At 40.3% G+C, this 24,976-nt stretch overlaps 1 protein-coding gene across 22 annotated transcripts in view; it reads left to right on the forward strand.

The window, feature by feature from the left end:
- CADPS (calcium dependent secretion activator) overlaps positions 1–24,976 on the forward strand; it is a 480,914-nt gene that overhangs the window by 337,580 nt on the left and 118,358 nt on the right. For 11 of the 22 annotated variants that reach the window (XM_018038339.1, XM_018038330.1, XM_018038334.1 and 8 more), the window contains 3 exons: positions 4,499–4,635; positions 8,036–8,223; positions 9,999–10,157. In XM_018038339.1, the coding sequence (XP_017893828.1) occupies positions 4,499–4,635; positions 8,036–8,223; positions 9,999–10,157 (484 nt within the window). The remainder of the gene's footprint in view (positions 1–4,498; positions 4,636–8,035; positions 8,224–9,998; positions 10,158–24,976) is intronic. The other 11 variants (XM_018038340.1, XM_018038341.1, XM_018038344.1 and 8 more) reach the window with 1 other exon arrangement.

Genomic DNA, 24,976 nt, shown 5'->3' on the forward strand with positions numbered 1-24,976 from the left:
CACACTAATGAAAAAGAACATTGGTATGTGTCTCTGAAAGCAAGAGCTAATCCAAACCTCATTAGAGCTTTAAGCTTCTACTTTCCCCTCCTAATTCTGTTTTGCTCAGCCTAGTATTTAAATTCATTTGCATTCCCTTGACACATGCCAAACATTGGCAAAGGAATGGATCCCAAGGTGTCCTGAATCCAGGAATTGACTTTCTCACCCTTTTGCTCTGGGCTGTTTTCCCCTTGCTAATGTCAACATTGGAGTTTTCTTTTTCTCTCATCAGCCTGTTCCAATCGTTTGTACAGGGCAAAATGGGATTGCACGGAGCATTTAGTTTTTAATGTTCAGCACTGTGGAAGAACAGACTGGGCCATTGCAAGGATGACTGGATGGTGTTGCTTGAGAAGCACCCACAAGTTCTTTGAAACAGAATTTAGAACAGCTGGACCGCTGCAGTGTTTTATTTTAAAATAGACAACATATGTAATGCATATGGTCCTAGACATGTATGGAGACACAGGCAGACAATCTGAATGGTATCCAAAGACACCTGCACCTAGAATTCTGTTTCCTTTTATAAGATTTTTTTCCCCCCTAAGAGCACATGTTCCCACTTTGGGATTTGCAAGATGCCATCTGAATCCCCATGTGTGTGACTCCTTAATAAAGTCGATGGGAAGTTTCCTGGGATGGAGGTGTCAGAGTAAGTCAGTTAATAAATACCTCTCAAGGACCTGGCTCCTCTGGGAGCTGGCAGGGAAAATCACAGATCAGGAACGTACCCTCAAGAAACATATTATCTATCAGGGAATTTAAGTGTGTGTTCTGACCACAGAGAAACTGGAACATCACCCAGCAAAAACACAGAGACAGAGATTAGGAATTAATTATACAGGGCCAGAGGAGAAGCATAAAGCAGAGAGCTTGGGAAGGACTCTCAGCTTCCTAGAAACAATATGGTTTAAGAGGCAGCCTCTAACTAACATTAGTGATCAATGTAGAGACAGCCTTGGCTCTCTGAGAATATTAGACCAACTGACTTTGAGAGCGGTGAGAAGCCTTCTCGTCCACTCACGGCTAAGGCGGGCACTTTGTATACGCCAGGTACCTAGGTGCTTTACAGATTCTTCTTACCAGATCCTGTCAACAACCACCTCTGAGGTAGACTCAGACACCTTTCTCAACTTAACACATGAGGAAAATGAGACTCAGAAACATTAGTCAACTTCCTCACGTCTCATATCTTCTAATAGCAGAGCTGGCCTCACGTTCGGTCTTTGTGACCCTCTAAGCCCAGCCATCTCAGCACCTGCTATCCTACCTCAGATAAATTGTTCCTGTTGAATTTAATGTGTCAACATTTCTGAAAGTCAAGAAATAGAAAATATTTGTTGACCAACTGTATTTATTTATTTCAATGAAATATTAATAAATTATTTTAACACATATGTCTTGAGTGCCTGCTGTGTGCCAGGTTCTGTGGTAGGTGCTGGGAGCACAGCAGAGAGCAAAAATTTCAAAATCCATGTTTGGATGGAGCTTCAAAATCACATCCCTTCCACGGACACCTTAAAATAGCATTCACCACCGACTGATTCTCTCCCCGCCCCCCCACCCTCGAATATAATAAACTCAGTGAAACTCTCAGAAATTTCATGGAAGCCAGCCACCCTGTTAAGCACTCTGAGTTGTTGGAACCATTGAAATAATGAGCCTAATTCTGAGTAAATGATGATTTTATGTAAGCAAAATCCAGGGGCTGCTCGGTTTACTTGCTGGAAATCCCCACTGCATTACGCTCCATCCCACGCACATGGAAGGTGTAAAAGGGACCTTAAGAATAATTAAGTGACAGTGACACCAGAAAGGGAACTGAAAGTTTGGCTCATTTTAAACGTGAGGACGGATCAACACCTCTGCCAGTCTCCCGCACCTCTTTAAAACCAGAGCTCACAGGAGCGTCCAGACCCCCTCCCTCAGTCCCAGGCTCATTCACCATGTGAACTTACAAGAGACAAAAGGAGAAAGAAGGGAAACAGGAATTTTTATGTTGATAGGGTTACTTTCAGAAAAGGAAAACAGGCGAATTTTAAGCCTATTTTAAAGCCTGCTTTAAATTGTCAGTAAAAATGAAATTGTTCTTTCTATGAAGTCTAAGCCAAGAATTAGCGTGGTGAAGCTGTCTTATGATGATGGATGGGGAAGGCGGTAGGGTGGGTCTGTACCCGGGTCTCCACAGAGGAGCCAAGCTCTCTTTGCACATCCATTTCCTGAACTGGCAGCCAAGCAAAATAGTTCATCACCAAGTTTTCAAGAGGCTCAACAGATAAAGAGTAAGAGGCTTGAAACACGGGCTATATTTTTAACAGCCGCAAAAGAGAGTCCTCTTCTCTCTAGCTGAGTGACCATTTGCGTCATCATAATTGAAGAGCAGTAAAATGGCAGAGCCAAGCTGGTAAGGTGAACGGCCCGACCAGTTAGTCAGCCTGCCGCCTCCTCTGGGAAATCTGAGAGCAGGAAGCTGGTGCTGGCCGAAACTCGCCTCATCTATCTGCTAGAAATTGGGAGGCACAGCGTGAGTGAGGCTTTTTATGAGGATGAAACAGGACGAGCAATTGGTGTGTACCCCACTGTTAGTTTCTCCAGGGACTGACACGATGGGGCTAAAAGAACAGACTTGTCCTAGGCGATGGAGCGGTACCGCCTGGGTTACAGGAGTGTCATCTTGCAGGAAGACACCTAAAGTTGGAGCAGATTCAAACCAGTTGCCTTGGGCCACGGGAAACACACACACACACACACCCCACCCCACCCCGCCCCGCAGAAACAGCTAGCCTTTTCCTCAGAACCAGCTTCCTGGCCACCTCTCTTTCCCGCCATCCTGAATTGATGGAGAAATACAGCTTGGAGACCACATTACCAGACAAAAGAATGCTCAAAGATTAAGCACCTAACCTCCAAATTGAAAGCACTTTCCTGAAGACAAATCTCAGGCAGTTAACCCAGCAAAGAGCCATATTCTCTAATAAAATTTCTGCCTGTGTGATAGCCCTTCCAAAATCTCGTGTCTTATCCTCCGAAAGGAGCGAATTGGCTATTAAAACACACATTCTTCAACTTGCCTTCTGGAAACGTTTGCTTTCGTGTGTCTTGGGCATAAACAACACATCCTGTTCAAACACTGACCACTTGCTGAAGATTTAAAAACCTAATAGGAAGAAGGCATACATCTGACACACCATGCATTTAGATTGGAATGATACACAAAAGTAATAATATGAGGGAAAATCATCATCCTAATATTACCCTGTAACTGTAACCCCCATTTTCAGTCAGCCCCCAAGCAGGGAAGAGAGAAAAAGCTGCCTGGGATGAAGGCCACGTTTGAAAATATTATTCAAACACCTTCTCAAGTCAGAAATCCATTCTCTGCATGTCCTGACAGCATCGCTGGTCCCTGGCAGGTCCCTGTATTCGAGTAGAATGTTGCACGCAAGGAGATGAATACACTCTTGCTTGATTTAAGATTCCTTTTCCTTGCAGCATTTCAGGAGAGTGAATAACTATGAGATGGAGCGAGCTGATTCTTTTAATTTCCAGGACCTTCATTCCCTCCTCTTCCGAGATTTGCTTGGTCTCACTCGAGTTGAATTCTCTGAGTTATTTTGCCGATTGAATATAGACTATTTTAGTTACACATATTGAGATTAATTAGTTAGCCCTTAGGAGGTTTTGCCTACAGCCTTCACCCTGTAAGGAAAAGTGTGAATACATTGAGACTATTAATTCACAATAAATGGCAGATCATAGCCCTTGCTGAGTAAATTTGTTTGTCTTTCATAAGCTTTGCTAACTGAGTAAGCACACTATCTCAGGCAGTGTCCTTTGCTATCACTAACTAAATTCCCAGTGAACTTATTCTCCAGGTTTCAGTGGAAATCTTTTGTTATTATTTTGTTTTAATTTTGGAGGATGGGGACCCAAATCTTTTGTGCAACCAAATTGGCCACGGGGATTTGAAAGGGGAGGATACTAATATTGTCACTTGGCTGAGAATCAGCATAACCCTTTTTTTCCAGATGATCCCAGTAATTGTAGAGAAATTGCTCTAGACATAACCACTGGAATGGCAGAATCTATTAAAAATTGAAAAGCTAAATAGGCTTTTATAAGCAAAGATCCGATCTGCTTTCAGTGTTTGGTGAAACACAGGCGAAGTTACGGTCGTGTGCTTAGTTTTTCAAGAACAACATAAATGCACGAGAGTTGTGATCATTTGATAAACACGTTGATGCCAATATATTTTTGCCGAAATGCAATAAACTCACCAGTAAGTGATGCAAGTTGACAATGGGAGGTAAAAAGAGTATCTTGGGGACGTTGGTGGGCGGCAACGGGAAAACAGCTAGCGTTCGTAATGCTTAGTGAATTCCTGTGTATTTGAAATGTCAAAGAAAATGCGATGTTTCTCTAAATTGTGTCTCTCTCTACATGTATAAATGAACAGACGCAGATAGAGCTCAAAAACATGGCATGGATGAATTTATCTCTTCCAACCCCTGTAACTTTGACCACGCTTCCCTCTTTGAGATGGTGCAACGCCTAACTTTGGATCACAGACTTAATGATTCCTATTCTTGCCTGGCAAGTATATTCTTTGGTCTACAGCAATTTAAATGCAATAACGTTTTGAAAGATAAAATATTTCTCTACCTTTGTGTCAGAAGCTCTTCTCCCCATTACGGAACCTCTTTAACAATTATAAATGTGTTCTTGATTTCCTGGGTTGAGATAGTTTTCCTTACCAAAGAAAGAAGACAGAGCGGGAGGAAGTTATCAGTAGAGACAGATCCAATTCCTCAGCCTCCCTATCTGAGCTTCCCCCTTTTCAGCTGCTGCATGAGAAATATTCTCAAGAGGATAATCGAGTTTGGCACCTACTTGTAGAGAACTTGTAAAAATTGCCTTGGTTTCTTAGTCTTCAAGATCCCCCTCCCACCTCACCCCAGATAATAAGACCCTGTGCTCCTGTCTCAGAAATGAATGGGTCCTTTTTGTTTATATTTTTAAAGATTAAAATGATTTGTCAATAAAGTTCACTTCCCCTTTCATAAGCTAAATGGGTTTGGGTTTGTTTGTTTGGGTGGCTTTTTTCCCTACATAGTATTCCAAGCATTTTTTATACCCTTTGAGGGAATTTTTTTATGGTGCTTAAGATGGTTAGAAGTCCAACTCTCCCACAAGAGCATGGGTATTTCTTAAAATCCTGTTTTAAGCCCAGATTTAAATCATTTACATGCAAAGGACTGCTATTATGTCTTTATTGGATTTCTGAAGATACATTTTGGGCTTTATGCTATGCAATTTAAAAGAGACTCAATTTATTTTCTTCTGCAAACCAGAAATTGTTATTTTTTAAAGATAGACTGTTGATCCCACTTTAAAGATGGGAAAGGTGAGGGCTAAGGATGCAATGGCTTTACGCAGAGGAGAAGCCTCATCTCTCACTCCACATACTAAGATGAATATATCTGTATATTGTTAATATTAATTAACTCAGGTTGACATTTTATTGATATCAACATAAATATAATGAAAATCTGGGTTTTTTTCTTTAAATGATATGGCTTTCTCCTAAATCTGTTCCAATTTTTCTTTTAAATTCCTTTTTTTGTTCTTTGTCAGAAGCCAAAATATAAAAATGACAGATAAAATAGTCCAAAAAACAGAAGCAGGATTATGTGGAATAATTTATTAATCTTTGTCTCATAAAAGATTCATTGATTATCTCAGGTTTAGAATCACAGTATCAGAAGTCTGAACTTTGCCAAACTGAAAAGGAATACATCATTTTGACTTTTAAAAAAAAGAAAAAGGCTTACCTTGCATTGCAAGGCAGTTTTTCTCAAATATGTTTTCTGTGATTATGTAATTATTCACATAATTATAAATTGTGTTCATGAAACTTGTAAGAATTTGCCTCTGAACTTAAATCGTTTCCTTTTATATATAATTCCTAGTCTCTTGAGGAATTTTTTTGAGACATATTATTTTCAAGACTTTTTTCAAATTGTACTTTCTTCAGTTTTCTTTTTCACTAAGACATTCATCACTGAGGAGTGAATGCCATCTAAAGAATTAAACCAGAAATGAAATTTTGAAGCTTGCTTCCTGTTAGTCATATTCAGGCCTAAAAACTCCAAATTAATTGTGAATAGTGTAAAATAGTTTCCTTTCCCATTTTTATACCTGTATGTATTAATCATCATCCCCCAATTTCAGAAAATAAGAGCCATTAAGAGGACCCCATCTCCTGCCTCCATACATTCCATTTTCTCATTATTACAGTCTTTTTTTCCAGTCAGTTTTGGAGACCGACCAGCAGGGATACATAAATTTTTCTGTGTCTTCGACTGAGCTCCTAATTGATATTTCTTCAACTCTTTTCAAAGCAGCTATTTTGGCATCTACAAAAGACTTGGTGTCATCTGAGTCGTAGAAAATATATTTTAATCTTTCACAGCAGTGTTGTTTCTAAGATTTAGCATTTGGGGTAGCAGATGGAGTGGCAAAGAAGTTGCCTATAGGGGCAGCCCACTGCCTCGACTACTCTCCCGCCCTCTGCAGTAACTTATCATTTGAAATAGGAAAGATGCCGTCTTTCGTCGGATGCATTGCTGAGCTGCATGTTGTCAATCGAAGATTCCCCGGATCCCTAGCACAAGATTCGAGTGTTGCGGGGGCCTCCCTTGCTGCACTTCTGTGGCCTCTACCTGCCACCCAGTCACTTTCTCCTTTTGCCTTTTCTCTCCCAGGATGGAGAGGTATATTCAGAAGATGACTCAGAGAAGACCCTCAAAGTAAAATTAGGTTTATATTTAAGATCATCCTAAATTCCCAGCTTATAAAGTACCACCTCAATTTTTATTTCTGGCTTCAGAAAGGTACTCAGACTGAAAGAAGTGATTTCATTATAGGCTTGTCCCAAGAGTGATTTTGAGTGGCAAGTCACTAGGCCTTACTGAGCATCTTTTTTCTTAAGTGCTTGGTGGAGGCAGCAGTTTCTACACCATGGCACCTCCTAATGTGCTCTGCATGAGAGAGTCCAGCCCGATTCTTTTTTAGAGCAGAGTTTTGTGTGGTCCTGCAGCACGCAAATACATAATAAGAAAACAAATAACTGCCAAGGAGAATATAAAGCACTCAGCCTGGGCACAGGAAGCTCCTCTCAGTTTAGTTGAATCATATATGATTCACAACTTGAGAACTTAAAGTCATGTTGTTCTTTTTGGAAAGTTCTGTTATTATCTTCATTTTAAAATCTAAAAAATATATATATTTTTTTCTTCCAAAGTGAAAGGATTTATGAAGTCCTGGCATGAATGTAGATCAATCCTAGTATTTGTTAATGCTCCAGAGTATTAAAAATACAGAAGATACGGAGAAAGACAGAGCTGGGTTTGAGTCCTGGCTATTTTGTATTCTTTGTGAGCTCTTATTTTCATTTCCTCATCTGTGAAATAAAGATAAACCTGCCCTGTCTACTTCTCAAGGTTGCCATGGGCTCAACTAAAAGCTCTTGTCAAGGGTAAAGCACTGTACCAATTTAAGGCATTAATGTTATTATTTTCTCTTATCAGTAACCAAGACTTTGCCCTAGCCCCACTCCAGTGCTCTTAGGGTTTACAGTTTGGTGTTAAAGCAGTGGGTGAGACTCTTGTTTCTGGGATCTTGCCCTCTGCTAATCCATGCTCCATCACTTACTAGCTGTGGGACACTAGGGAAATTCCATGTGCTCCCTGAGCGCAGATTTCCCATCCGTCCAACAGGGAGAGCAGCATCTCCCTCACAGGGCTCTGGTGAGGACTGAACTAGCTAGCACACATGGTGTTTGACAGAGTGACTGGGGCTTAATAAGCAATCAAGAAGCGTTGGCTCTGGCTATTTTTAACCCCCTTCTCCAGTCACCCCCAACTGTAGAGCTCTCCCCCAAATAAACCCAACCTATATTTGAAAGAAGGTCTCTCCTTTATTCCCCAATCAGGGCTGGTTCAGTCCTGGCCAGGTGTTTGTACTAGACGAGTACTGCGCCCGGAACGGAGTCCGAGGATGTCACCGACATCTGTGCTACCTCAGAGACTTGCTTGAACGGGCAGAAAACGGCGCCATGATCGACCCAACCCTCCTTCACTATAGCTTCGCCTTCTGTGCATCCCACGTCCATGGGAACAGGTAGGCACGTGTCCAGGGATATTCCTTTTAAAAAGATGTTTAAGGTGCTGGCAGTGGTTTACAGCTGGTCCTGCTTTAGGGTCATCTGTAAGTCTACCCATTCCTATTTGCTCAGTAATACAGACGTGTGGGCGCACACACACACCAGCCACACAAACACAAAGAACATACACACAGGTCTGAATTTCTTCTGCTTTCATGAGTCTCAACAGAAACGTCACACAGGACTTCTAGGGTGGTCTCTGATGCACCTTCCACGTACATGGTGAGCAAAAACTAGACGTCAAGCAAAGGCAGAGTTACAGAGAAATTGATTCTTTGAGAAACAGGGATGAAATCCCATGGTAGCATTTAATGAAAGACCATGATTCAGATGGGGTGGCAGGATGATGGGAGAGTCTCCCTGAGGAATTGATGCTTGGGCCGAGTGCTGAACTAGGAGTTGAGTGGTTCTGGGCGAAAGGAGGAGCATGTACAAATGCTCAGCAGAGGAAACTCAAGGGCTGAAGCAAGCAAGGTGATGCTGGGAGACATAGATAATCATGACACTGAGCTTAACCAGAGAGCTGGGAGGAACTTCAGAGACCATGGTGTAGTCAACCCCTTTGGTTTATAGGTTTTACAGACAAGACCAGAACATCAGTTCTTCTAATACATAGTAAGTACTTTCTTTCTTTAGACATTGCCCAGCTCCTGGAGGAAAAGATCTATGTTCTGAATAATGCAAAAAGCAGCAAATAAGAATGGTACCATTTGGCTCTGAAGACCCGGAATAAATTTCTGCACTGCCAGAGCCAGTTTACTATCCCAGTGTGTGTAGCCTCACATTACTAGAAAGAGAAGCCTCCATTACCCCCACGAACCCTTACCAATAGCCAGGGAAGGCACACACACGGAAAACTGGGTGACTTCAGAAACCCAGCCTGCAGTGAAAAACTTACTGCTCTGGGGAAATTCTTACATGGGAGAGTCCAGAATTGACAGCTTTTTCTTTTAAATCAGAACCATGTCAGCCATCTTTGCAAGCTATACAACTCCGGAATATCTGTGGGGTTGGTTCTGTGCTTTCCCTCTCTCTAGTGCTGGTAGATTTTATGAGATGCAACTTCAACATTTAGAGCTGGGTAACAATAGCACTGTAGGTTTGAATATTTAACAGGGAACAAGATTTTCATCACCTCTCATTGTTACCAGGTTTGCTAGCCCAGCACATGACCTTTCATTTGCATAAAAGATATTCATGAAAACTCTGATACCTGGGGACTATCTCTGCATAATTCTGCTTTTTATAAATATGTACACTTTGATGACTATCTGTTACAGCCTCTTGGACTGAATTCTTTAAAGAGAGAGAGAGAAGTTGCATTATATTCTCTGGGTTGTCACACTGTATTCTACATATGTTGCTGAATAAGGAAGTGTTATAAAATAATGAAGTGTTTTTGTAAACTCCCTGGTAAACATCATCATGAATTATGATACACATTGTCTGGATTTCATATTGTAAGACTGCCACTTGATTCACAGTTAGGTTTATACATCTTGTCATGGAAACAGTTTTGGATTTCTTATTTTCTTTTCAGTTCTGATTTTCCTTATGCAAGTTTGCATCTTTTTTTTTTTTTGCTTATTATTTTAGTTCGAATGCATTTGCTTTTGCTGTTTGATGCATCCTTCTTTTTCTTTCTTTTGTTTGTGCATGTGTGTGTGCTCTTGATTCTCCCATGGCTGGCCATACTTTGTGCATGCTCCATGCGACCACCCCCTCTCCAAAGTCAACAAATGCATGCGTACCTTGGTGGGCTGCCACCAAACACAGACCCTGAAGGGAGCAAAACTCCCTCCCCATCTGAACCAGAGGCTAAAAAAGATACCAAAAAGGAATCCAAAAAAAGAAAAAATCCCAAAACCCAGGCAAATCCAGAGCCTAAAAGGTAAGATGTTTTGTGTCTATTGGCTTGTGTTTTGGGATGTCTGTGACCTTTCCCTCTCCCCCATCTGTGCTGAATCTCAACCTTAGCAAACAGCAAGCTTTGTGTATTCCTGAAGTCTCTGTTTGAAGGTGCACTTAAAAAAACCCTAGCAATGGGCAAAAATATCATGTATTAGGACTGAATTTGAATCGGGTATTTAGTGACTCTTAAAGCATGTTCATATTGAAAAAGACTAATTGTGCAATATGTAAACAAAAGCATGAGTCAGATTGCTTTTTTTGGTGGCATCTAGTTAGGGGCCAGGTACCTTAACAAGTCGCTCATAATAAGCAACCCATGATTTATAATTTTGAAATTATGGTTAAGGGGCAAATAAAATGAGTTGGCTTAAAATGAGTTTATACCTTTATAGTAGGTCCATCGTTTTCAGCAGACCCTCTCAGTTCTACATTTATTGCATGAAAGTAATCCATTTTCAAATAATTGTTTATAATAAAGGCACCAAATTAATGACTCCTCATAGAATCATTTATATGATGAAGTCACCTTGAAAATACTTTAAAGTTCTAAAATGGGAACGCATGTAAGAATTTAAGATTTTAAAATTTTAAAAAAATAAATAAATAAAAAATTAAAAAAAAAAAAAAAGAAGATACATCAGCACATTTTAAAAAAATAAATAAATAAATAAATCCAATAAGGAAAAAAAAAAAAAAATAAAGTTCTAAAATAATGTTTATCCTCTCTTGTTTCCTGTGTCTTTTAGTTGTTCTCTTTGTGAATTGGTAAAATGGCAAACCGGTGGCTTTTATCCCCTTTTAAAGTAAATGAGGTAGATGTACAGTTATATCCAGCATTATCCCTATGTCCTTCTTCACCTTCCCTATCTTGCCTCAAATTAACACTGACATTTTAAAGTTTCATGGTGAGGTTTTGAAATGGATGTTCTGACCCTGACATTGCCAAAGGACACAAAGTTCTCAGGGAGCTAAGCTCTATGTTTCACTATGAATTTGCTCAGTTGAAAATTTCTAAGTCCTAAAATTCATACAGTTCACTGTAGGCAGACCAAATGAAAAGGCCAGTTTCACTTCCTAGAAAATGAAGCAGGCAGGAGATCATTGTATGCCAGTCTATTAGTGAAGGTCAAAGAAAGCCCTGATTTCATGGGAACACCCATCTTCTGAACTTGCAGTATACGCAGAGAGAAGTGGAGTGGAGTTGTCATGTTTCCCTGTGTGGGTCAGAGTGCAGGGCAGAAGTAGCTTGCAGTCGGTAAGAAAATGCAGAGTATTATAGGTGCCTGAAAAGGCTTCTCTGGCTGCTGTCCAAGGTACTGGTTTTGGCATGCTCGGCTCTGAAATGGAGCAGAGAGCAAATGGCTGCACTTCCTGGAGCCTGACCTGTTTCCTGTGCCATGAAAAACTACCAGGAAAGATTGTGAGTGGTACTTTCAGGCTTATACAAATAAGGGTCTATATTTGCTATTTTTGTAAGGAAGAAAAAATAATCTTAAATATCTGTACTTAAGTGTGATATTCTACAGTCTACAAAATGCTTTTAATATACTCCTGTCTCCATACATGTCACTTGCTATAACATTTTCAGGTCAGATGCTTTTATACCCATTTTGCAGATGATGAAACTGAATGTCTGAAAATTGAGGTGGAAAACCCAGATATTCTGAGTCTGAAGTTCTTCTTTGTACCACATCAGCACTGTACATAGATTCTACTGATCTGAGTATTAAAGCCTGTTCTGCATAAATCTAAGATGATCATATCTCATTTCAGTGCCTCAGTTTTCTCATCTGCAAAATGAGCACATAGAATCATAGCATCTCTTATACTCCATCAATCTCTAAAATTATCTTCCATGGGCTGTAACAAGTTAAATAGACCATTGTTCAGTTCAGTCGCTCAGTCGTGTCCAGCTCTTTGTGACCCCATGAATCACAGCACGCCAGGCCTCCCTGTCCATCACCAATGCCCAGAGTTTACCCAAACTCATGTCCATCGAGTCGGTGATGCCATCCAGCCATCTCACCCTCTGTTGTCCCCTTCTCCTCTTGTCCCCAGTCTCTCCCAGCATCAGGGTCTTTTCCAATGAGTCAACTCTTCTCATGAGGTGCCCAAAGTATTGGAGTTTCAGCATCATTCCTTCCAAAGAAATCCCAGGACTGATCTCCTTTAGGATGCACTCGTTGGATCTCCTTGCAGTCCAGAGGACTCTCAAGAGTCTTCTCCAACACCACAATTCAAAAGCATCAATTCTTTGGCACTCAGCTTTCTTCACAGTCCAACTCTCACATCCATACATGACCACTGGAAAAACCATAGCCTTGACTAGATGGACCATTGTTGGCAAAGTAATGTCTCTGCTTTTGAATATGCTATCAAGGTTGGTCATAACTTTCCTTCCATGGAGTAAGCGTCTTTTAATTTCATGGCTGCAGTCACCATCTGCAGTGATTTTAGAGCTAGAGATCTCTTCAAGAAAATTAGAGATACCAAGGGAACATTTCATGCAAAGATGGGCTCAATAAAGGACAGAAATGGGATGGACCTAACAGAAGCAGAAGATATTAAGAAGAGGTGGCAACAATACACAGAAGAACTGTACAAAAAAGATCTTCATGACCCAGATAATCATGATGGTGTGATCACTCACCTAGAGCAGACATCCTGGAATGTGAAGTCAAGTGGGCCTTAGAAAGCATCACTATGAACAAAGCTGGTGGAGGTGATGGCATTCCAGTTGAGCTATTTCAAATCCTGAAACATGATGCTGTGAAAGTGCTGCACTCAATATGCCAGCAAGTTTGGAAAACTCAGCAGTGGCCACACGACTGGAAAAGGTCAGTTTTCATTCCAATCCCAAAGAAAGGCAATGCCAAAGAATGCTCAAACTACCGCACAATTGCACTCATCTGACACACTAGTAAAGTAATGCTCAAAATTCTCCAAGCCAGGCTTTAGCAATACATGAATCGTGAACTTCCAGATGTTCAAACTGGTTTTAGAAAAGGCAGAGGAACCAGAGATCAAATTGCCAACATCCGCTGGATCATGGAAAAAGCAAGAGAGTTCCAGAAAAACATCTGCTTTATTGACTATGCCAAAGCCTTTGACTGTGTGGATCACAATAAACTATGGAAAATTCTGAGAGAAATGGGAATACCAGACCACCTGACCTGCCTCCTGAAACCATTGTTAGAGTTCATAAATAAAGTGTAATTAAAATAAGGCTACTTGTCACCATTTAATATGTTTGCTATATGCAAAGTACTGTGTGAAGTGCTATTTACATATATTATCTCATTTTAACCTTAATGCATCACTGTGAGATCTGTATTATTATTACTATCACGTAACAGATGAAGAGTTTGAGTCTCAGATAAATTCATTCACTGTCTTCAGTGAGCATGGTTCACATAGCAAACATGGTTATTCTATCTTTGGAGCTTGGATTGGTAACTTCTCTGCCTTATTACCTGCCCAGCATTAGACTCTGTATGGTATGAGATGCAAATTTGGCCCATTGAATATGAGTTTCAACATTTCCAGGTGACCTACTATAGCAGCCATCTGAATTAATTAAAAAATTAATTAATTAATTTTTAAAATTACTTACAAATTTCCATTTTTGCCCTGAAGATATCCACAGTCAGTCTTGGCCCACCTGGTGATTTTGACCTTGTAGAAAAAGAGTGTATCTGGAGCTTAGGGCCACCTAGAGGAGACGTTCCTTTGAGCACCAATTAACACTGGAAAATATTTTCCTACCTCTTTCACCAGGATGAACACTGTTTACATGTGGACAGGTTATCTATTCTTTGACTCACAGTAAGAAGGAACTGATGACCCATGGAAACAAATTGCCCTTTAACTGAATTTAACTCAATAATAGATCTCATTCCTATTGTCATCTCCCAACCAACTTTAGATTAGGTAAAAAGTAGCTTTTTTGTCCATTGATTAATTTTTTTACCTATTAATAACTCAGCAGCCCCAAACATGGAGGCAGAGCCCAGCCCTGCTGCAGCTAGACATCATTAGTGATCACTCAGGTGCTGGTGACTGAGTTTATCCCATCTTCTCTGAAAGCCTGTGCTACATCTTTGTGAGAGAGTATGCCTGTTATTGTTGTTAGTCGCTAAGTTACGTCTCACTTTTGCAACCCCATGGACTGAAACCCTCAAGACTCCTCTGTCTATGGAATTTCCTAGGGAAGACTACTGGACTGGTTGCCATTTGCTTCTCCAGGAGATCTTCCCGACCCAGGGATCACACCCACATCTCCTGCACTGGCAGGCAGATTTGTTACCACTGTGCCACCTGGGAAGCCTGACACTATGCCTACTTGAATCCAGAACACCTAATCCAGGGTAGACATACCTGGTCAATTTCACCGTTCATGATTCCAAGCAGTGGAAGATAATGGAACCATCGACATGCCTGGAATCTTTTAGCTTCTTGACTTGGGGTGATCTCTTCCACAAGGGACACTTGGTGATATCTGGAGACATTCTGATTGTTACTTTGTGATGCTGTTGTCATCTAGTGAGTAGAGGCCTGGGATGTTTCTAAAGATCCTAGAGTGCACAGGGCAGCACCCTGCACACAAAACCCGGAACATCAAACTTCCAGGTGTTGGGATGAAATTTCTTCTTTTTATTTGGATTTTGGTTTCTTTTATACAGACGTATTCTGTGTCTAAAGGCTTGACACTGATCTTCAGCTTGTGCAGGGGTTGTCACAGAAATCACATGGGGAGTTTGTAAAAATGGAAAGAATGAGGTCCCGTCTTCAAATAATTTGGTTCAGCAAGTGTTCGATGGTGCCAGGCATCTTCCCTTTTTAATCATTTCCTCCCCAGGTATTTCTAAGGCATTTGGTCTTCAGATCCTACTTATTCAGGACCTTGGTGGTCAAACTTAGCTGCACATTGAAATCACTTTAAGAGCCTGAAAAAATGTTGATGCCTTAGCCCCACCAGCAGAGGTTTTGATTTAGTCTAGGATATGACCTAAGCATCTTGGTTTTAAACCTTACATGTAGCAGCATTTAAGAACCATTGATTGAGGGAACATTAGTTTGAACTAGCTCTTTAAAACTGAACCCATTTTTGCAAAGAGAGGGGAAAGAAAAGGAAAATGTGAGTACGTTCAGCTGGTTGCTCTTGGCGATCATCAAATCCACAGATGTAAATCGCTATATCTTCTAATTTTTAAATCAGCTCCTAAGGTTGCAGTACTTAATTTTCACCATAATATTTTTAGTCTTCTTTCTAGATGACATTTAGATTAACATCACTTTGGTCACTGTCCCACAGTGACAAGGCAATCAAACAGCTCCGATGATTGCAAGTTGCGTCAATGTTCCTTGGATCCCTTTATTATTGGGATTGGAAATTTTTCTCATTTACATTATTATTTAACATTTCTTGAATGCCAGTGCTGCTCTTCACATATGGCCTGCGGAGAAAGTACATTGTATCAGCAATTAACAAATCCATAATGCCAACCGCCCCAATCCAAAGTAGGCTGCATAGATTAATGCGTCTGTAAGCAGATGTAAGAGGGCATGAGTCCTAAAAATCTCTGAAAATGTGTCCAAGGATTCTTTTGGGAGATGCATTTGAAGCCAAGGTGCTGCTTGTGTGCAGAAACCATGTGATCCCTGTGGCTTAGTAACTGAGCACTCAGATGGAATTCACTTTCCTCCTGTTACTCCTGTTTCTAAGTCAGTGAGTGACTCCACCCACCCATTTGCCCAAAACAAAACCTTGGGAGCCGTCCTTGATGTCTCCTTCCTCAGCGCATCACAGAGCTTTAGTTACTGTGCCCTGCCCATGCTTTTACATCTCTTTCGAGTCTGCCTACTTCTCCTCACCTTCGGTACCACTGCCAGGGCTCAGGTCTCTATCTTCCCTCCCCTGGACCACAGCACTTGCTTTACTGTCCATGTCCTTGCCTCCAGTGTGGGTCCCTCACTCCCAATCCATGTCATATCATGGTTGCCTTTATTTATTGTGGGGGGAATGCCTACCTAGAAGTAAATGAGTCATTTTGCATCTGTATTTATTTTTTCCTTTTTTCTCCAGTATCTCCTTCCCTCCTTTCCTTCCTCCTTTTCTGTCTGTGTTACACGCACATACAGCCATCAGGACATTATGTCTGGTGCTTTCTAACTCTCCCTCCCCGAAAAAAAGAGAGAAAAGACGATAGCAGGGTAGTTCTGTTTTTACCGGCCTGTGAATGCAGCAGTTTGGTAGCAGGCAGGCGTGGGGAGGGGGGGTGACAGTGACATTCAAACTCCTGGCCCCATGTTACATGCTGACACAGGCCTTATCTCACTTATGGACAGGAGCACCTGGCTGCTTGACCTCTCAGCTCCGAGTGGGTGGTGGTAGCCTTATACGCGGCTGCGTCATACTCTTTAAATCCTAATGAACCAGCCTCAGCTAATCGGGCGAAGGAGAGGAGGGAAAAACCAGATATTTCATGTAATTGTCTGCATCCCAAGAAGAAATTCTCTCTAGAGCTTGTATGCTATCTTTTAACCCATGTGACTCTCTTCCTGAAGGAAATTTGCCCCATGAGAATAGCAGATTTTCCAATTCAAATATAAAATCATATATAAAATGTGTTGGATATCTATCCCATTAGTGACTAACAGAAAATCCAAATAATGTGCATTTTCCTTCTAAAATTACACTAATGTGTCCTCATGCTGTGCTCATTGGTACAAAATATGTTTTCAGATATCATACCCTTTTTAGGGTAGGTGTGATACCCAAAAACTCGGACCACTGATATTACTGCTCTGAACCACTCAGAAATCTTTACATAGGGTCATAGGATATTCAAGGTAGAATTTAAAACCTAGGTGTGTCTTTGCTTGCCTAGAAATAAAGAAACTCATCTCTTTGCTTAGTCCTCAAAAAGAAAAATCTATGTAGTCAAAATTTTAGAAATTGGTCCTTCTCTGGAGAAAGAAATATGTACTCTCCTATAATGCATACATTTTACATCATTTTTCTAATCATCTCTGGGGCTCTTGCTTCACTCAGCACCTGGGCAGAGCCTAAGCCACTTTAATTAATGTCCTTGCGCCAATAACTTACACATTCTGAGATTGTTCAGTAGAGAGAGACTTCTGTCACTCCCATCGTTATGAGAGAGTAAAGACACCTTCTGATATTGTTGGGTTTTAGCTCCATATTTAGAAAAGCAGTAAACAAGTCACAAAAAACCTGACTTGTGTATTTTTGCCCTGGTCTAACCTCTTTCTCAAATTGACTAAAGCCAGTCTCAAGAATCTTCACTATGCATTTGTAATGTTGTAGAAACTGGTTGCTGTTGCTTCCTAGCTTACTCTTTGTGATACAAACACTTTGACATATTTGTTTTAGCAGCGTGTCTGAGCCCCAGGGCATCCGGGCATAATTAGAAAAGGGCATGGGCTGGAGGGAGAGGAGAAGGAAAGGGTAAGGCTGGGCTTTCATAATGAAGCAGTGACTACAGGATGTGAGAGTCCTAATTACAATTTATAATTAACCTAGAGATTATACAAACCATCCAGATGAGCAAGTGAGGATGCCTCCTTTTGAGATGTGCTGCTTTGGTGTTCTTAAACGTGGAGTTATTAACCACTTGAAAGAGACAAAGGAAAATATTCCACAATAGGATTAAATTCAAAAGTGTCATTTTGAAAGTTGTAACGATTAAGAATTGCTAGAAGTCAATTTTTAAAGAGAGAGAGAGAGAGGTTAAGAGTGTGTGTTTAGTTTGAATGTTCTATTGAGGGACCATTGCAAGGAACGGCTACTAAAATATTCTGTTCCACTCTGACCCTTTCAGCTTTCATGTTTCTGGGCTGGAACAATTTTGTAGCAAGCAGGATTTGGTTATCTTGCTTGTTTAAGGACATTTTCATGGATCCATACTGCGGTCTGCAGGCATGCATCCATTTGGAGAGAGAGAATATATCGTGTTTACGGTGCCTGCACCGGCATATGTGGACATTTGCATTTGGAGAGAAAGTATATTCCCACTTCAGCTGGAGTTTTACCCCTTGTTGATAGTGATTGGAGCTTAAAGCTGGCTGAATGCAGAGAGGTGGACCAGACACGCTTTCCCCTTTTGTTGAATTCACACATTTCGTTTCACACTGGATTCTGCACTTGATTACCAGATAGATGCAGTGTCAGAACACACCCATCAATTAATACAATATGTTTCAAATTAATTTAGTAACCTGACCTTCTTGAAATATCCTACATTCCACATGGAGGTTTTGTGGCCCAGCTTTCAATGTAGAGAACCCTGTTGGCAGAATAATTAAATGCTAGGACTCCATGTGCCCACCTGGGTGTCTAACAACAATTTAACAATCCCAAAGAGGTCAATTCACTTTCACAAAACACAAGGTAGTTTGAATTCTTTGCCTCAGTTGTTCACACTTAATTTCAAATATCAAGATAAAGTATTTTCACATTAAAAGCCTCATGCTTAATCATATTGGATTAATCCTACAGTAGACATTAAGTAACAAGCTCTAGCTCAGAAATATTTGGGTGAAGGAAGGAGAATTGGCAGTACTAGTTCTGAAGTGTGGGCAGCTGGGTTAGGGTCATTGTAATCTGATTTTAAAAAAAAGAAACAGAAAAACACAACTCTGGATGTATTATTATTTGTGACATGGCTTAAGATGGGAGGCTGTGAGGAGAATGAAGATGACAGAACTGGTGCTAACCACTGTGACAAGAACTTGAAGAGCAGCCGACGTGACATCTTTCCTATCGTGCTGCCGAAAATGTCAACTTTGTGAAGGACAGTGAGAAAACGGTTTGCCAAAAACTTGAAAGGTGGATTCCGGAGATGCTTGCTGTGTCAGATGCAATATAGTCTGTCGTGGCCCGAGAGACCCACTTCTGGCTCCAGCGATGGCCTGCAGGTGGGAGAGCTTCCAGTCTTCAACAGGGCTCCAGAAATGACTGCAATTGACCTGCATATTGTCTCAAGTTTGCAGGATCATGATATACAAGAAGTGAGTGGTTAGCCAGTGTGCAGTTAGGTGGAACCAGTGACGAGGGATCACATTTCCTTCTTGTATGTGTGTCTGTAAAGCTAGATTCAAAGGCGTCAACATTTCTACTAAAATTGAGCGCGTGGGAAAGGAAGGAATGTGTGCTTTATGCATGTACGGCAGTTCCATGTAAGGAGCGAAAACTAACTCTGGATAATCTAAGCAAAAGAAAGTTTATTGGGATGATGCCAGGAACCTCAAAGAAAGGGAGGGGGAACCTGGAATCAAGCAGTGACTGAAAAGTAGGACACAGGATCAAAGCCATGGTGCCATCCTACCTGCACATGAGAATAACTTAAGGAATGAAACTGGTGGCGTGTAGGCCTCGATGCCCACACTGAGTCAGAGATTGAGGGTGGGACCTCTCAAAGCTCTCTCCTGGTTCTAAGGTAGTGTCACAGATTAAGAACTACGAACATAGGGAGATGGGCTGGGTAGGGCACAGCTGCTAGCATGAGCAAACCCCACCTGTTTCTTTTATCTTTGCATTGTTTCTTTGATGTAAAAGTTCCAGGGAAGAGTGTCCAGTTGGCTGAGTGTAGTTCATAGTCCAACTGAGATGTCCAGTGACCACCGAAGGGAGGAGCTGGCCTGTATGAAGGCTTCAGCATTGACAGCAGGAGAGTAGGCACCTCAGTTTATGCACAGTGCAGCCAAGGGCATTCCTAACGAAGGAGATCTAGGTGCCCTAAGGAAATGGCAGTGGACCCTAAGAAGTACAGAAACAGCAGCAGAAGATGTAATAGGATCCAAGAGAGCAGAGGATTCAGGCTCCTAGACATGTGTCCTGAGTGAAGAAACATCTCAGCCTGGGATTTGCTAGGTAGGAGTGTAAAGATCCAGCATCAGTCCTCCTCTTCTCTCATTCTTTTTGATTCCTTAAGTGTTAGAAGTATTGAGAGCAGAACAGGATGCAGAGCCAGTTTTATGACAATTATAGAATCACCCCCAAATGTTTCCAGAACACAGAAACAAAGCATGGCTTCTGAGCGATACCAGTACAGTTCTTCTGTTTATTTTGCAACCAGAACTGCTTGGAATGGCACCTTGGAAACAGTGCAAATGCCATTTTTGGAAGGGGTTGCTAGCTTCGTTAAGTGGACTGTGTACTTCTTAGAGAAAATCTCTGGTTCCAGATTCACTCTAATCCGAGAGAAATTAGGAAACCTGAACCAAAATACCCTTTCATGTATTCGGCCACCCACCAAATATTTTCTTGCTCTCTAAGGCAGAGGTTCTTAAAGTAAGGTTCTCCAAACCAGCAGGACCAGGGAACTTGTTAGAAAGGCCAGTTCTCAGGTCCCCCGCCAGATCGTACCTCACACACCCACAGTCTGAGGTAGCCCCTCAGTCTGAGGTCTCACAGGCTTTCTGTGTGATTATAAGACAGGCTTGTGTGGCTCCTGTTCTAGGGAAAGTATTTTATTGCTTCTAGGAGAACCGTATTCCCCAGAATATTGAACAGGATTTTTCAGTTAGTAGATCCATGTTAACCTGTACAGTTAACATTGATGAATTATAAGGGTCAATGGAAAAGAAATTGATGTTTGACAGAATTTTCAAAAACTGTGAGAAATCAATGCAGCCAAGGTTATTTTTGCTTTTTAACTGATAGAGTGACAATCTGTGATCTTAGACAAATTCTCTTATTCCTGCATTTCTCTCCCTTGATTTGTAAAATAACATCCCTCATTACTAGCATCATTTCAGGGCAGTTCTGGCAATTACAAATGAATGTGCATTGGATGTCTAAATCGTGATATGTTTTATCACCTGTTTTTGTTGGTGAACTCTGCACTGTGTGTCTTACAGAAATACAAGTCAAAACTATAATGAATTATAGATTAGTTTGTTTCATTTATTTTAAAATGAAAGTGTTCACACTGGCATAGGTGATTAAGAAGCAAATTTAAGAAAAGATAACAATAATTTTTCATTGTTTACCTTTTTGAATAGGGAGATTAACAGTGCTCACAAAGTAGTCCAAGGAGACATGGAAGCTGCCATCTGATACGTTTAATAATTATAAATGTGAATCATTAAAACAAAAGGGGGAAAGCATCAGAAATGTTATGTTCATAATGCCATTTATAGTGAGAATTACAAGAAAGCCAGGCACATACTAAATGTTCAGTTTTTATCATCTCAAACACAAATCTGAGAGCTGCTTCCTAATTACCTGATTGCCTTAGAAGGCTTGTTGGGTAAGGAAGGAATGATATTCTTCACACAGAGGTTTATTTCCTAGTAATGGCCGTAGACATCTCTGGCTGCCTTTGTGAAATGGTTTTCAGGCTTTTCTAGGTGATCTGTAAACTCCTCTCTGAATTGTGCCTTATATTTAATAGCATTTTTCTCTGGCTTAATTCCCCACTAAGAAACAAAATGCTTAAAATGGCTCAATTTTTCCCAAACTGATTGTAGGTATGCACACAAAACAACTGTATAAATGTGTATTCAGTGCATTAGCAAGCTGAATTTTGTGTAAACAAAATCCAAAAGCCATAGCCAAAGGAAGTTTTAGATTATAACAGACCCATGAGATGTTACTACAGAAAGTGTCACATGTATTTTGCGGGGCCAATGAATTCATCCTGAGGTTTAACTACAGATTTGTGGGCATTTCATGCTTAAAACATTTTTTTTTAATTTCATAAATTAACATTTGAGATTTTTCTGAAAATTTAAAAATAAGGGCACATGTATAGATTCAAACTGCCTACCTGGTATTTACTGTTTTGCATCTACTTAAGTTCAGGAGGGTGTGAGTAAATGCACAGTATAGGATTTTACTGTTACGGATATTTTCCACAAAATGGGGAAGAGGAAGTTTTTTCTTTTTTCAAATAGGGCATTTTTAGTACTTAAAAAGAAGGGAAGCTGACCAATAAACCCCTAACAGGAGGTACACTGCTATCATTTGCCAAGTCTTTTGTGCAGTCAGACTGGTCTAGTATACAGGATTTTCCCAACTTCTGCTGGATCCTTGAGAAGGCCTATAAATAAGACCATTTGTTTGGTCTCAAGATGACTTGCATTTGCAAACTGAAGAATGTTCCAATAGAAGTTTCATGGTGACGCACCAATCTGCAAACTGGCTCAGCCAGTAGTCAAAACAAGTCACTACAAGATCTGGGTAGCTGAAGACTTTGAATGGGTCAGATTATCCTACGTCTAATTTGGCACAGATAAGTTTGGGCTATAAATATGCAGCCTTCCTTTGTATTCTCAACTTGAATGGGCCAGAGGAAATAAGGAAAATGTGTGTGAACCTATTGGTGATTCAGAAACATGAGAATACTGGGACTAAACTGAAATTCACTTATTTATGCTGGGTCATTCTTTCTTATTAAATGAGCAGCAGTTCAGTAAGATCAAAAAATAGCCTATGTGGTTTGTTCTTTTCTCTGCTTTTATTGAGATATTGACATACGATGTAAGTTTAAGATGTACAATGTGATGACTTGATACATGTATACATTTTAAAATGATTATTGAAATAAGGTTCATCAACACCTACATCCCCTCGTATACTTACTGTGTGTGTCTGTGGGTCTCTGTGTGTGTGTTGGAAACATTTAAAATCTACTTTAACACTTTCAAGTAAGTAATACAGTACTGTTCATTATAATCACCATAGGATATATTAGATCCGCAAAACTTACTCCTCTTATAGCTTTACCCTTTGACCAATATTTCCCCATTTCACTCACTCCCCCACCCTGGCAACCACCATTCTACTCTCTCTTGCTATGAGTTCAGCTTCTTTTGATACTGCATATAAGTGATATGTGTTTATCATACACATATCACTGTATATTTTACTCTGTCTCATTTATTTCACATAGCATAATGCCCTCAATGTCCATCCGTGTGGTCACAAAAGCAGCATTTCCTTCTTTTTCGTGGCTGAATGATACTCTACTTTGTATAGGTCACATTTTCTTTATCCATTCATCTGAGTCGATAATATTGTCAATACCCAAGTTAGGTTGTCTCCTTATCTTGGCTATTGTAAATAATGCTGCAGTTAATACAAGGTGCAGTTGTATCTTGAAGACTGTGATTTCCTTTTTTCAGATATATACCCAGAAGTGGGATTACTAGATCACATGGCAGTTTTATTTTCAATTTTTGAAAAACCTCCATACTATTTTTCATAGTGGCTATGTCAGTTTCCATTCCTACCAGCAGTGCACAGGGGTTCATTTTTCTCCACAGACTCACCAGCATTTATTTGTTGTCTTTTTGTTTTGAGAACAGCTATTCTGACAGGTGTGGGGTGATAGTTCATTACAGTTTCAATTTGCATTTCCTTGTAGATTAATGATGTTGAGCATCTTTTCATGTACCTGCTGGCTATTTATATGTCTTTGGAAAAATGTCTATGTCCTCTGCCTATTTTCAATCAAATTATTTGGGGTCTTTGCTGTTTTTTTATGCGTCCCTGCTGTATTTTGAATAGTAACCCCTTATCACATAGATGGTTTGCAGATATTTCCTGTCATTATATAGACTGTCTGTGCATTTTGCTATGGAGAAGCTTTTTAGTTTGCTAAAGTGTCACTTTTTTGTCTTGTCTGTTTTGCTCTTGTTGTTTGTGCTTTTGGTGTCATATTCAAAAAAAATCATTGCCAAGACCAGTATCAAGGAACTTTTCCTCTATATTTCCTTCTAGGATTTTTACAGTTTGGGATCTTTAGTCCATTTCAAGTTCTTTGTTGTGAGTGTTCTAAGATAAGGGCTCAGCTTCGTTCTTTTGTATGTGAACATCCAGTTTCCCAACACCATTTATTGAAGAAATTGTCCTTTCCACATTGACTACACTTGGCTCCCTTGTCAAGTATTACTTGACCGTATGTGCGAGGGTTTATTTCTGATCCATTGGTCTGTATGTGTGTTTTTATACCAGTGCCACACTGTTTTGACTACTGCAGTTTTAAAGTTTGAATTCAGGAACTGAGATGCCTCTGACTTTGTTCTGCCTTCTCAGAATTGCTTTGGTTAGTTGGGGCTTCTGTGGTTCCTTACAGATTTTAGGATTTCTGTGAAAAAAAATTCCACTGGAATTTTGATAGGGATTGCATAAAATATATAGATGACTTAAATAGTATAGATATGTTAACAATATTAAATCTCCCAGTCCAAATACACAAGATATTTCCATCTGTTTTCTTCAGTTTCTTTCATAAAGGTCTTATAATTTCTACACTGTCTTGTAATTTATTCTTTAGTTACTATATAAGTGGTTAAATTAATCTGAACATCTGTAATTATGGAAATTGAGTCATTTATCAGCATTGAGCTCTGGGAAAGATAGACACTTACAGGGCACCTGGTTTTCATAGGAGTTTGTGTGTGTAATTCAGGAGTCTCAAACCTAAGTGCCTGCAAGAGATTCAGGTAACATAAAGTAGAAATGTGGACTAGAAGACCAACCTGCCAGAGCCAAGGGAGAAGCTGTTTCTGCCCCTTGCCAGTTAATGCCAGTTGTTCCAAATTCTAAGAGAATTGTATTATAAAACTTTCCTAATTAAAAAAACAAATGTGGCAAGCAGTTCAAAATTTTCAGAAGCTGTGATCCAAACAGAAAAGATCTAGAAGCTGCTTTAACCTGCAAGCCACCACTTTGTGCATTTTACCATTTCACAATAAATGAGCGACAGTTCTGCAAATGTCTCCAAATGATAACCTCAGCGTACCCCATCCCCTCTAGTCACCAGCACC

This window comes from Capra hircus, chromosome 22, assembly GCF_001704415.2.
Source record: "Capra hircus breed San Clemente chromosome 22, ASM170441v1, whole genome shotgun sequence".
NCBI lineage: Eukaryota > Metazoa > Chordata > Mammalia > Artiodactyla > Bovidae > Capra > Capra hircus.